Source organism: Temnothorax curvispinosus, unplaced genomic scaffold (assembly GCF_003070985.1).
Source record: "Temnothorax curvispinosus isolate PA1 unplaced genomic scaffold, ASM307098v1 QBEX01007608.1, whole genome shotgun sequence".
NCBI lineage: Eukaryota > Metazoa > Arthropoda > Insecta > Hymenoptera > Formicidae > Temnothorax > Temnothorax curvispinosus.
This window is the reverse complement of record NW_020217388.1, coordinates 205,555-218,134: the sequence shown is the minus strand read 5'-3', so window position 1 is coordinate 218,134 and position 12,580 is coordinate 205,555. Positions and strand designations below refer to the sequence as shown.

The 12,580-nt window shown below is 34.2% G+C and overlaps 2 protein-coding genes across 6 annotated transcripts; both read right to left on the bottom strand.

The window, feature by feature from the left end:
- Window positions 1-4,053: 4,053 nt before the first annotated feature.
- Window positions 4,054-8,447, bottom strand: LOC112457199 (major facilitator superfamily domain-containing protein 12-like). Of its 5 annotated transcripts, XM_025020125.1 has the most exons (8): window positions 8,057-8,447; window positions 7,746-7,856; window positions 6,931-7,188; window positions 6,568-6,850; window positions 6,006-6,120; window positions 4,917-5,285; window positions 4,435-4,688; window positions 4,054-4,244 (listed from the first exon to the last, which is right to left on the bottom strand). In XM_025020125.1, exons 3-8 carry the CDS (start codon window positions 7,112-7,114, stop codon window positions 4,124-4,126), a joined length of 1,326 nt encoding a protein of 441 aa, XP_024875893.1. In that variant the 5' UTR covers window positions 7,115-7,188; window positions 7,746-7,856; window positions 8,057-8,447; the 3' UTR covers window positions 4,054-4,123. The 5 variants fall into 5 exon arrangements, with proteins under 5 accessions (XP_024875893.1, XP_024875895.1, XP_024875896.1 ...); XM_025020127.1 differs by lacking the exon at window positions 7,746-7,856; XM_025020128.1 differs by lacking the exon at window positions 7,746-7,856 and having other exon boundaries at window positions 8,063-8,447.
- Window positions 8,448-10,344: 1,897 nt separating this feature from the next.
- Window positions 10,345-12,370, bottom strand: LOC112457198 (maspardin-like). Its single transcript, XM_025020124.1, has 7 exons — window positions 12,131-12,370; window positions 11,810-11,944; window positions 11,582-11,687; window positions 11,384-11,504; window positions 11,154-11,262; window positions 10,562-10,810; window positions 10,345-10,489 (listed from the first exon to the last, which is right to left on the bottom strand). The coding sequence occupies exons 1-7, from the start codon at window positions 12,227-12,229 to the stop codon at window positions 10,430-10,432; spliced, it is 879 nt and encodes a 292-aa protein (XP_024875892.1). The 5' UTR covers window positions 12,230-12,370; the 3' UTR covers window positions 10,345-10,429.
- Window positions 12,371-12,580: the final 210 nt, after the last annotated feature.

The window sequence follows — 12,580 nt, the reverse complement described above, 5'->3', positions numbered from 1 at the left end:
CTCTCTCTCTCTCTCTCTCTCTCTCTCTCTCTCTCTCTCTCTCAAGTGTTATATTTAAACAGGATAAACTCAAAAATTAAGAAATTGATATTACAGTATTGCATGGGCACAATCAAGAGAAATTATTACTATGCAATTATAATTAATTAATTTTTTTCAACACAGTACATAACATCACTCAAACACATGGCACAGGCATAATAACTGCCTACAGCGAAGAAATGCAATGTCGTGACATTTCTCTTGTACGAATTATAAAGTCAAATCTTGAACTGTTTACATTTATCAGTAGATAAATTGATACATAATCGAATGAAAAGTTACATTATAAAACCAGTAATTATAAAAGTGTCTCAATAGAATACATGCATAATTTTTTTTTTTTTTTTTTTTAATAAGAAAAATTTAGGCTTTATATTGACTTATACGGTAACCAAACCACCTTAAACTATAGATGAATAAAACTAGTGCTTGTCATTGCCAATTTTGAAAATATTGATTTTTCGGAAAATAGCAATTCGTAACAATTCGTAACAAAAATGCGATTTTTTACTATAAAAATCGGTTTCCTTTTATTTATAAAAAAACTAAACCATAAATCAAAGAGATATTTTCAAAAGATTCTACAAGATCAAAAGTATGTAATCTCTTAAGGGGAATTTTCATATAAGGTTTAAAGGAATTTCCTTATAAGGTTTAAACAGCTGAAAATTGGGTAAAATTTAAATGTCGTTTGTGGACATACAAATAAACATACATAAATTTTCTCTTGAAGCATTATTAGTGCTTTCTTAACGAACTAAACGAAACGTAAAAGTCCCAAGAATATAAATAATAATTAAGAGTGATATTGATGATTGAAGGCGACCGCACGATTTGCGCACTGCTCTGTTCTTACTACGATTCCTGGTAAACAAACTGGAATTTTCAATTTTTTTTGGTGCCATTTTGTTGGTGAGATCCCTCTCTATAGACTCAGCCTAAAGTTTAAAAAAGTCTGTCAAGATTACAACAATGGCAGCCAAAAAAAAAATTTCAAAAATTTAAGTTATTTGTTGTTAAAACAGTTACAAAAAATTAATTTGCGCTAAAATAGGTTCAGTTTACGAAAAAATTCGTTATCTTTATTTAAAAAAAAAATTAAGTCAATATCTGCAGCCGTTCGTGAGTTATCGTGGCAAAACTGGCGAAAAATGTCATTTCGAGAAAAACACGGTTAAAGTTTAGAGTACTAGTTTTAGCTAGAAAATTGATACGTACGAAGCTCAAAAGTTATCCGCGTTATAAAATGACGTTTTCAGGTCAGCTTCCATTGCAGCAGTAATTACAGAACATCACAGATTTTAGAGGAAAAAGTGTAGCACAAGGCGAACCTGCACGCGGACTCTTTGCCGGCCAGCACTCACATTTTTAACTTCCCTGAGCTCAATTTTGCGAATTTTTCAAAAAACTAAACTGGGAAATATTTTTAAAGGATCACCACTACCAGAATATGTAAAAAACAAAAAATCGAATTTTTTGAAATTTTAAACTTTACTATCCCCCTTAAACTAACACTTAAGGTTTAAACTAAAACTTAAGATTTAGTTTAATTAGAAGTTTAAACTAGTCACTAGAAGACGAAAATTAAAATTAAAACGATTTAAAAAGGACTTAAACTAGAAAATAAAACTAAACCTAAAGTTTAAGAACTAAAACAAAAACTAAACTCCAAATTCAACCGTCCGCAAAAGTGTCAAATAAATAACTCTATTCTGTTTAGGAAATTACTTATGTAAGAAAGGGTCTTACAATCTAATGTACCCACAGTAGGTATTCGAAGGGGTGAGAGAGGAATCCTTTCAATTTCACGGTCCTGGCGGAAAAATGTCTCGGAAAATCTTTAACATTTTCTCAGATTTTTTATACGAATTGGAACATTTTTTAGATAAACTCAGATAAAATAGTAATAAATATTTTAGATTTTTCCCGCCAACACATTTTTGTAGAAATCTGAATAAATATGAGAAAATCTGCGCAATTTATCAGAAATTTTCATACATACAGATACTGAAATATTCGGCAAATTCTCATCTAATTGTTTCTGAAAGTATTTAAGAAATTTGACATATTTTTTCAGAATTTTTCATAAATGTAAAATATGAAAAATTCTTAGGACATTTCTGAGAAAATATAAGAAATTTTTTCACCGGAGGATGCCTCTCGAATCAAGATATTTCTTTGATCAGAGAATTTGGAGCATACTCTGGCTAAAGACATCCATAGTCTCCTCCATTAGGCAAAGTAAACAGTCCGGAGAATTCACAATGTCAAATCTAAAAATCCTAAAAAGACTGCTCTTAAGAGATGAAGAAAACTACTCAATCACTACTCAATCTATATTGAGTAAACAGCCCTCTTACTCAGATTATGCGAATCAATTAACCATCAATTTTACCTTACCAGGTAAATAAACTCTTGTTCCCCCTCTACGACTCCTCATGCTGCGCCAGCCTCATTCGCCATTTAGTAGATGTATGGCACGCCATTAATTGCTATCATAATCAACCTTTGTCACGTCAAAACATTTTTTAAACAAATCATTATTTTTTATTTCTTTCTGAAAAGTTATATCCTTTATATTCAACAAATAACTATAATCTTTTTATAAAATACGACGTTAAAAAAAGTAATTTTTGAAAGCAAAAAGCGCTTTTTTGTGAATCAGGAAATTTTTACTCGGGCTTTTTCCAAAATTAACTTTTGTCTTTAAATGTTAATCGTAATTATAATAACACAGGCGCGTTTCTATCATTCTGGCGTTTAAATTAAAAAAAAAAACATGTTTAAAAATATCAACTTTTCGAAAAGTTATTGATAATTGAAAGTACACTGGGTATCGTGCACCCAGTGTGGTGGAATCGGGACTTTTTGGAAGTGTGGTGTTCTAGGATTAAAATAAAGGGACCCTATATATATCTGAACCGGAGAACCACTGTGCAAAATCGGCGTGAAATTCCTCCTTCCAATAGTTGTTGACCTTCTTAAGGGGATGCTGGAGCCGTCTGTTTTACCGGCATTTTTTGTCGGCACGTAGCGTCGTATTAATTTGACAGAATTAAAAATCCTTCTCCAGAATTGCAGTACATACATTAATGATTCGGGGAAACTCCAATTTTATATAGAAAACGAGAAAAAATTACGAAAGTACAGATTTCCTTATCCTACTCTTATCCCAATATGGCGTCTCGAGTTGCGGCGAGCTGTCAGCTCGTCACAAGATGTATTTCATATAAGAGATATACCATTGGTACGAACGCGAAAACAAGTTTCCCCGAATTGCACAACAAGAAAAACATCGATAAACCCCCCAAATCAAGATTTGGAAGCGTAATATAAAAGTATAATGTCGGTGTGCATCGTGCGTATGTGTGCGTGCAATGTAGCGTGCTATCCTTGTCTATATCTTTGTCTATACAAGGACAGATATAGTTCGCCGGTCTTCTTTACCGACGCCGATCGAGTTCGGCTACGGCTCCAGCATCCCCTTAAAAGAAACCGTTATTTGGAAATCAATTCCCATTCAAATTGTCATTTTTTGCTGCAACATCCGCCCTTTTGTTACCTTCTATACCTGAATGGTCTGGAATCCAGAAATTGTATTCCTTGCTTCCAGCGCCTTATATATTCCACTATGCCCGCATTTTATGTGGGCTCTATCTACTAGCGCCTCCTATATTCATATATACTGAACCATATCCAAGAATATTTTCCAATGGATAATACTTTACACATCTGCAATTCTGTTACATTTCAACGCCCGGAAATAGTTTAATAATTTCTATAAAATACCAAAAATAAAAGAAAATTAAATAAAACTTCCTAAGAAAACAATTTATGTCTAATATGCTCCCTCCTTCTCTCACGTTTTTCGAATGTATTTTGCGAATATAATCGATCAAATGACGATCACAAATCCTAAGTAAACTCACTATAATTAGAATATAAAAAACAATGCAATAATAATAATATTAGGAATACAATATGAAAAATTTTTATTGTTCGCCAGCAGTGTTGAAAAAATAAGTTATATATGGTTTACAAATGACACGTAATATAAAAAAAATATTAACTTATTAATTTTTCAAGTTAGACAACGCGATACAGATAGCAAAGTTACAAGTCCCAATATCATTGAGGAAGCACAAACGATGGACAATGTGTCTCGATTATATGTAGGACAAAGTTCCTTGTCGTTGCATCTCCTAAAAAAGACGAAAACAGGTTTTTTTAAAGACAGTTAAGTAACTAAGCTACGTGGTTAATTTACGAATCGTAAAGTAAAAATTTCTTACAGTAAGTTAGGTTTATTTACGACAATTTTTAAATCAATATATCGCGACTGCAATTTATCAAATAAAATTTGCATGATTATTTGACGGTTATTGTACTCACCATTTTTCGATGAATATCACCACGAGACCAGTGATGATTTTATCGAGGAAAGTCACGATCGAGTACACGAATGCGCTACGTTCCGTTCGAGAGCCAATCAATTCGGCGGTGACGCTCAATGCGGTGACCATCGTGATGGAACTTCCCGCGCCAATTAACACGGCGATGACGTATACGATCGTCGTGTTACTCCCGACGAATTCCGTGACGGCGGCGGCGGCTATACCAATTATAGCGCCGAGAAAGTAGCAAGCCTACGATCCAACGAAACAAAAATACACCTAGCATTCTTGCCTCTCTCTCTTCTTCCTTTCCCAACAAACACCAAAAATAACATACAACTTATATGCAAGTTAGAATTTCCTACTCAACACATTTGTTATATTGTATTTACATTGTTAAGTAGGAAATTTTCTCTTGCATGTATGTAAGTTGCATGTTACTTGGTCTTTGCTAGGTTTCTTATTATTGAGATATTATACCTTGGTACCGCAAATCCTGTTGATGTATTTGAGCAGCAAGGCGGCTATAAATGAGGATACGTACGAAACCAACGGCACACTGGCCAACGCTTGCTTACCATCAACTTTGGTTTCTTCTATATATAGCGGTAAATATACCGTAGCGAGAGTGATAAATAATCTGCTCGCCACGTATAACATCGCGACCCTTAATAAAATCGTGATGCCGGCCCACGATATCCGGCGATTCAATGAAACGTCCGACAGTTTGGCCGGCTCTTCGACGTTTGATTTTGAGGATTTTGGTTGTTCCAAGAGATTCGCTTTCAGGAAAATGTGAAAGAAGACGGTTGCGATCAAGCCGAAAGTTGTGAGGATCAGAGCGATGTTCTGCAAATCAGAATCACATGCACATCTTTCTTTTTTTTTTAATCATCTCAGATAGCAAACAGAATTGAAAAAAAATTTTGTTTTAATTCCCGAATTATGAAATGATCGAATTCTTTTTTCATATTATTTCTGCTTTAAAAATTTAAAAGAAATTTATTTTTTTGTCACCAATTTTGAGGTCCTTCTTCAAATACAAAAAGAATTTTTTTTCCACTCTATAATAATTCGTAATAAATTCGAAGTTATGCTTACAATTATAGATAAGCCAATGAAGCTTTATCTAAACACTATTTCGAATTTATTGCGATTTCTTATGGACTAGAAAAAATAATTCCTTTTGTATTTGAAGAAAAATAAAAAAAAATCCTTCATATGATTTATCCAAAAACAATTTTTGTATCAGAAAGAACATAAAATGTACTGGTCCATTTTGTCATCTCTGCACTATGTGATACTGGAGGTATCATTTAAACTGATCCGCAGCGATTAAGGTCAAGTGTCTCACCTTTTATCCTAGCGAGTTTTTACTTACGAGAAAGTACTGGCGCATGATAGCCGCTTCAGCGCGTGTTACTAACGCTTACGGTCTTTTTGAAATATCAAAAAGGAATTCTTTTTTTTTTAAACAAATTACGCAAATCCACAAAAAATTTGAAAAGGTCCTTTTTGAGCTCATAACGATTAGCTGTACTATCTGAGAGCTTTTTTTCTCATACGTACTCTAAATTTATAGTCATCCTGCTGATCCAATTGAACCATCGATTCGCCATCAGTTGGTAGAATGATCCATGTTACGACAAAAGCTATTACAGCTGCGCCGACTTGAGCGGAATATCTACGATTAAGTTTGTCTTGAAATAATGTTTTGGACCTCGCTACTCACAAGGGAACGGTACAAAAGTGTCAATTTATTCCCAATTCCGGAAGTCACAACTTTAATGCAGACTTATTGAATACAATTTACGTGCAATTTCTGAATTAAAGTTGTGGTTTATGCAAAAATACTTTTCACAGTGCAGTGGACAACAAAAAAGATATAGAATTACAATAAGCCTGCATTGAAGTTGCGACTTCCGGAATTTTTACCTTCAATTTTGAGCCGTATATCCCGTCTAATCTTCGCACCTACTATTCTAGAAATAATTATTTATTCTTTACTATCCCTTTTATTTAATAGTCTTAGCCCGGCCTTTGAACTAAATTGACACTTTCGTACCGTTTTTTTGTCAGCTGCTTCCTAAAGAGTCTCACGTTTTCAAGAGATATTACGCAAATCGCATACCTTATTGCGGTCAAGTCGGCTCGAGCTAGGACGGAATTAGTTAACGAGGGAATCATTGACAGATGGGAGATTTGTACGGCCGCCCAACCCGTTTGAAATATCGTAATGCTCGTTACATATAGGAGCATGGCGATCGTGGTAGATGAATTGACAAAACCGCCGAATATTACAGGGAAGGACAGAGTAACCATGACGGAACCGACGACGTGCCAAATTTTCTTCTTGCAATAGCGATCGACCAGGAAACCGAATACAGGTGTCATAACGGCGTCGACGATTTGTCCTTGAATGAAAATCGTTCGATCATTAATCAATAGCGTGACTAACGTAGCATCGTCCATGCGTGAGTAAATTGACGCATACCTAAGAGTAAAAGCGCACCGGCGACGATAGGTTTTAACAGTGCAACTCGTTGGAGGTAGATTAAAGTGTAGGAGAACCACATAGCAGCCGCTAAATCGTTGAAAATGTGTCCAAGCGCGTAAGCGAGTTTTGTGGACGTTGCTATTCTCCCGACGTCCACGAGAGGCCTTTGCTCGTTATCCATTTTTTAACGAGCGTCTTTCTCGAGATATCGGGTAAAAACTTTCACAATTCTGGTGAATCCATTACGATAGTGTTCTGCAAAAATTCCGCACTCTTATGCACATCCGCAGGAAATGCAACTTTAACAAGGATATACGAACGAATAATATAATCAATTACTGAGGTTTTGTAAAATGCAGGAAGAAGAAACTTTTTTTTGATTGCATGAATATTAGGAATAGGAATTTGAAAGTTAAACGCCTAAAGATATTGTGTAAATTTTATATACTTTTTCCAACTCAATGAACTGTGCGCCGATTTTTTGTCAGTTTTTAAAACACAGATCTTTGTTAAAGCAGAAAATTCACATACTTAAATCGATAATCAATTTAAATTTTGATGCTCATAAGTATCTTTATTAAATCATTGTAAAAAAGTTACTGTAAAAAATATCACCTCAGCCAGGGTTTATAAAAAGAATTTTTTTCTATAATTGATTATATATATCATATTGATTATATATAGATAATATTATATATCAATTCTGTTTTACTTATTATTATTGTTTAAATAGCATAAATTATTTACGATTTACAATGTACAATAACAAAGATAAAATGTTTGTGACGATGTTATTTCTTTCTGAAGCAAACCTGTGGTCAGCGTTCCTTTCACTTGATTGAATTTTGCTTCAAGCTATTTTCCTTTAGGATAGTTTCTTGTTGAAACAGTTACGTGATGATTGCAATAAATTATAAATAAGTCTAAAAACACGTACGTCATCAACATTTCATCACGCGAGGGATTAGGTATAGATCATTGATAATAACGTAACACCTTATTGCGATAATCCGATTATTTAGATTCAATAGTCCAAACCAAATTATATTTCATTAAAGCTAACATAGCTAAAAAAGATTTTGAACAAACTGTTAGATATTTAAAAAAATAAACTTGCACATACACATACACATGTAAATCCGTAAAAAAGAACTTGTGTTTTATAGCACGAAAATTGAATGGCGATTGATTTTTGTATGAACGTGACACAATCTTGTATCTTTTCTTAAATTTAACAAAATTAAATAATATATAAAATAGCACGAATACTCGAACGATATACCACCGAATGCTTGCGTTAACACGTGCTCTATTTCATGACTGAAGAGAAATTTCGTGAATATTGTCGAAGAAATGATAGGATTGAAATTTGCGTGACGTATCTGTCCAAATGATATCGATCTTTTAAACGTGCCATAAAAATAATTAAAATTAACGCTATCGCCACATATGACGGCGAATATCGCGATATCGGACACCGGCTGTCTGTTCCCGTCACGTGCAGGTGAGAAACTGAGCAGACTGAGCTCTGAAACGTACATTATGCACGTCGTTCTTTACAAAAGATAACGTCAAACTATCAGACGGATTATGGTATAACACGCAGTAGAGCCAGTGATAACCGTAATCTTATCAATGTGTCGATACCTACTTGCGCGTCGCACAAGTCAAAACCATCATTAATTATTTTAATGAACACCCTTTTCCAATTTTTCGCACGTAAGCTCAAATGACGTTTGTCACGTTTATACGAATCTGAATTAACGATATTTAACATGCGAATTCTTTTTGGCATTAGCGAGAATATTTTAATGAAACTGCAAAATTGAATGAAAAGGAAGCTTGTATTTTATTTGATGCATAATTATTAGTATTTATTAGTTTGGCTTTCTCATAGAAAAAGCTTTATGAGCAAAATAAAATAGGAGCAATGGTAGCGATCTGTAATGATGAGGAAGCAATGTGCAAGTTTTTAATTTGCCCCTTTTTTTAATTTTAAATTTAATCTTTTTATGAATTAAAAAAGAGTCAGCTTAGTAGCACAAGTAATATTACGGCCGATATTCCGAGCAATAATAGATGTTAATAAAATATATATGAAATAGGGGTAGAAAAGACTGAAGAATATAATAAAATTAGAAATAGCCCAATATTTCAAAATTTACAAAAGTTAGAGCAACCACGGGCATTGCCAAAATTTTATAAAAAGAAAGAAGCCTTTTACCGATTATCGCTAAATTCAATATCAACCTTCCTTAAATGATAATTCTATCGATTAAAAAAAAATTAAGCTCGATATCTCAATATTTGCGGAAGTTAGAGCAACCACAGCCATCAAATCCACACATACACACACACACACACACGCGCGCGCGCGCGCGCACACGCACACGCACACGCACACGCACACACACACACGCACGCACGCGCGCGCGCACACACACACACACACACACACACGGACATACGGACATTTTTTAAAATGCAATTTTTCAACGTTTTAGAACATTCTGAACACATTGGCAGCGGCAACTAAAATAAAATTTTTTTCACAAAAATAAAGCTTCCTCTATGAGGAAGCAATAAAATCTTTCATACAGCAAAAACTTTTAAATGTGTAATTGCGGCCATTTAAAATTTTATTACAAAGAAATGGGGAAAGAAAAATTCAAAAGCAACTGACATGGACGATGATGTCATACGTATACTGGGTAAAACAGGCCCTGTAATCTGAGATTGCAAAAGAGAAACGCGAGAGAGGCAGACTCGAAGGAATCGATACCAAAGCAAGTTCTTATACGGTCTCCCGGTCAGGCGACCTAGCAAACTATGGTTACTTCTAACTTCGCACACCATAATAAACAGAAGTAGCAATCCAAAGTATAAAAATAACAGATTATACATCAAATTTTCCGAAAATATATATTAAATTTCAGTACGAAATGATACAAAAAATATAATTTTTGAGAATATTTTATTATTAAATTCATAGAGATGTAATTAAAAATATTTTGTATAAAACCTATATATACTAAAAGAATTAGAAAAGTATATTTCTTATTTCTATCAATATCAATAGCGACGTATTATAAATTATTAAAGAGTTTTAGTTACTTGTGGTGTAATTTATAAGACTTTTCTTTTTACAACTAAAAGAAGATCAAACTGTCACAAAATATAAATGCATTTTATATTTAAAAACCGAAATAGTAGGTAACAAATTAAGTAACAATATTTATAATTCTTAATAGTATCATATAATTATAGCCTAAAGTACTTATGAATTACATAACAAATATTCTTTCACTGAGAATCGTATTAAGAAGTAATACGTTTGACTTAATACAAAAAGCGTATAGGTTGTCTTAATATCGGTATATGTCTTAATATCCATACATGAACAAAGGAGAATCTCTGTTTAATCAACATTTATATACAGTTTCTGGATTTTATTACATTTTTCCTAACGTAAAGTATTTTTCCTAAATACATTACGCTAAATCTTAATCTTCTCTAAAGCCGTATACTCCGTACCTTCAAACTGTCTTAAGTGAATCTGAAAACAAATGCTTTGATATTTCATGTCATCGACAATTGATTTTATCATAATTATACGTTATTAATTTACCTGCAAATGTAAATTAACTTCGGCGGATCGACTTAAATATGGAAAATTTCCACCGCTTTTCAAGTGCGCTAGTTTTGCATTTGGATAACATTTATACATTTCTTCTCTAACTGCATTTGATAACGCATATTCGTCGAAAACATCTATTATTGTCACAGGTAAATGGCATATTTTCTGAGGTTGTACATAACAATTTATGCAATTCATTGTTAAACGGGACGCTAATTCGGGTTGCGTTAAACTTTCCAGCTATAATTAAAGTATATGCGTGCATATAACATTTTGTAGAATAAGCATTTTCTTCCTTTCTGCCTTCTTTCATCAGTTTGAAGTAAACTAATAGCGAATTCGGTTGGACGCACTAGTGCGCACTGGTGCATATTAAAGCTGTCGTACACAAATCAACGTAAAGTGTATGTTTAATATAAACTGATAAAATCATGAAATCCTTAATGTTCTTTATTGTGCTATTTGATAAAATATATATTAGGCATTTTTTATCAGTCGAGATATCTGCATTTTACTTTAGAGATTAAGTCAGCGCGCACTAGTGCATCCAATTAAATTCGTTATAGAAAACTAAGACACATACCCGTTCTACCATAAAATCAATTGCCTCTATAATCTCTCCGTCAACTTGCTCCGTTGCAAAATTTCCCATTACCATTTTCTTCAGTACCAACGAAGGTAAAATCCAAAAGCTGTGAACATAAAGAAAATACAAAAATGTAATGAAGCAGCAAATTCCAAGTTTTGTCGCACATAGATTCATGCGTGTATCAGCCTCATATTAAAAGTTACGGTTTAAAATGCTCTACTTACACTGCTGCGGAATCATTGTAACTAAATACAGACGTGTCTGTAAAAGTATTGCACAAAACCAGAGATACCACTCTGGGACAGTGTGCATTTATCTCTGTAAATTTCTGTGCCAGAAAGCCACCTGCAAATATATAAAATTTTTAATTTCTTTTATTAGATTGTCATTCAAAAGTAAATATCTTGCTGACGTGTTCTGACCTAGGGAAGCGCCAAAAAGATGGACTTTGTCAAGTTCCAGGTAATCTAACAGTTTTCTGAATCCGTCGCACCATTCCTTTATACTCCAATATACCGGCGCCTCAGCCTGTGAAAATTAAGTTCTCATTTACCGGTTATATTAACACGATTTGAATTAAATCTATACTATTTTACATATATGTTCAAATGTTTCGGAATGCTCATCGAATCTACATATATCTAACTTACAGAGATAACTCTGTAACCTTTGGCAGCCAGACCCAATATTTGCCTAAAAAAAATATCAGCTGTACCACAGACGGGTGGAAGACATATGAGTGGGCACTTGATAGTTTTTGGATTAGAATCGTACACCTTCCATCCCTAAAACAATTGCAGAAATATGTCAAGATGTTCTTTTGTTTACTTCTATGCTTATAAATACTTATCAGACAGATGAGGCCATCCGCCACTTGGCATAAATCGATGGTAAAAGGTGATAAAAAGAGGAAAGGCGGGAAAGAGCTAGAGATCGAACGATTAGAAACCGATAATGATAGGAAACAGTACCTTAGTGCCGTCGGCGTCGACAACGATTTTCCTAAGCGGTACGGAGCTGCGAAAGCTCAGATATTCCTGAGAGCGTGACAGCTCGCTCGAGTACGACATATTTTGTTTTCGCTCACGACTCACGACTCACGACGCCAGTCGGTACCATGATGTCCACGATTATATCGTGGTCGGTACGTTGCATCGCGTTATCGTCACTCGATGACAGTCGCGTTCTTCTCGACATTGGAAAGAGGGATCGTACATACATTAAATGCGATAATGATAATGGCTGCGTTCGGGGAGCGCGCTATTAGGGCCAGTTCCACAAATGTCGGTTAACTCTTAACCTTAGGTTAACTTACTCTTCGTCTCTTTCTAAGGGGGACGTTAGAAAGAAACAAAGGATAAGTTAACCTGAGGTTAAGAGTTAACCGACGTTTGTGGAACTGGCCCTTAGCGCTATTGCAT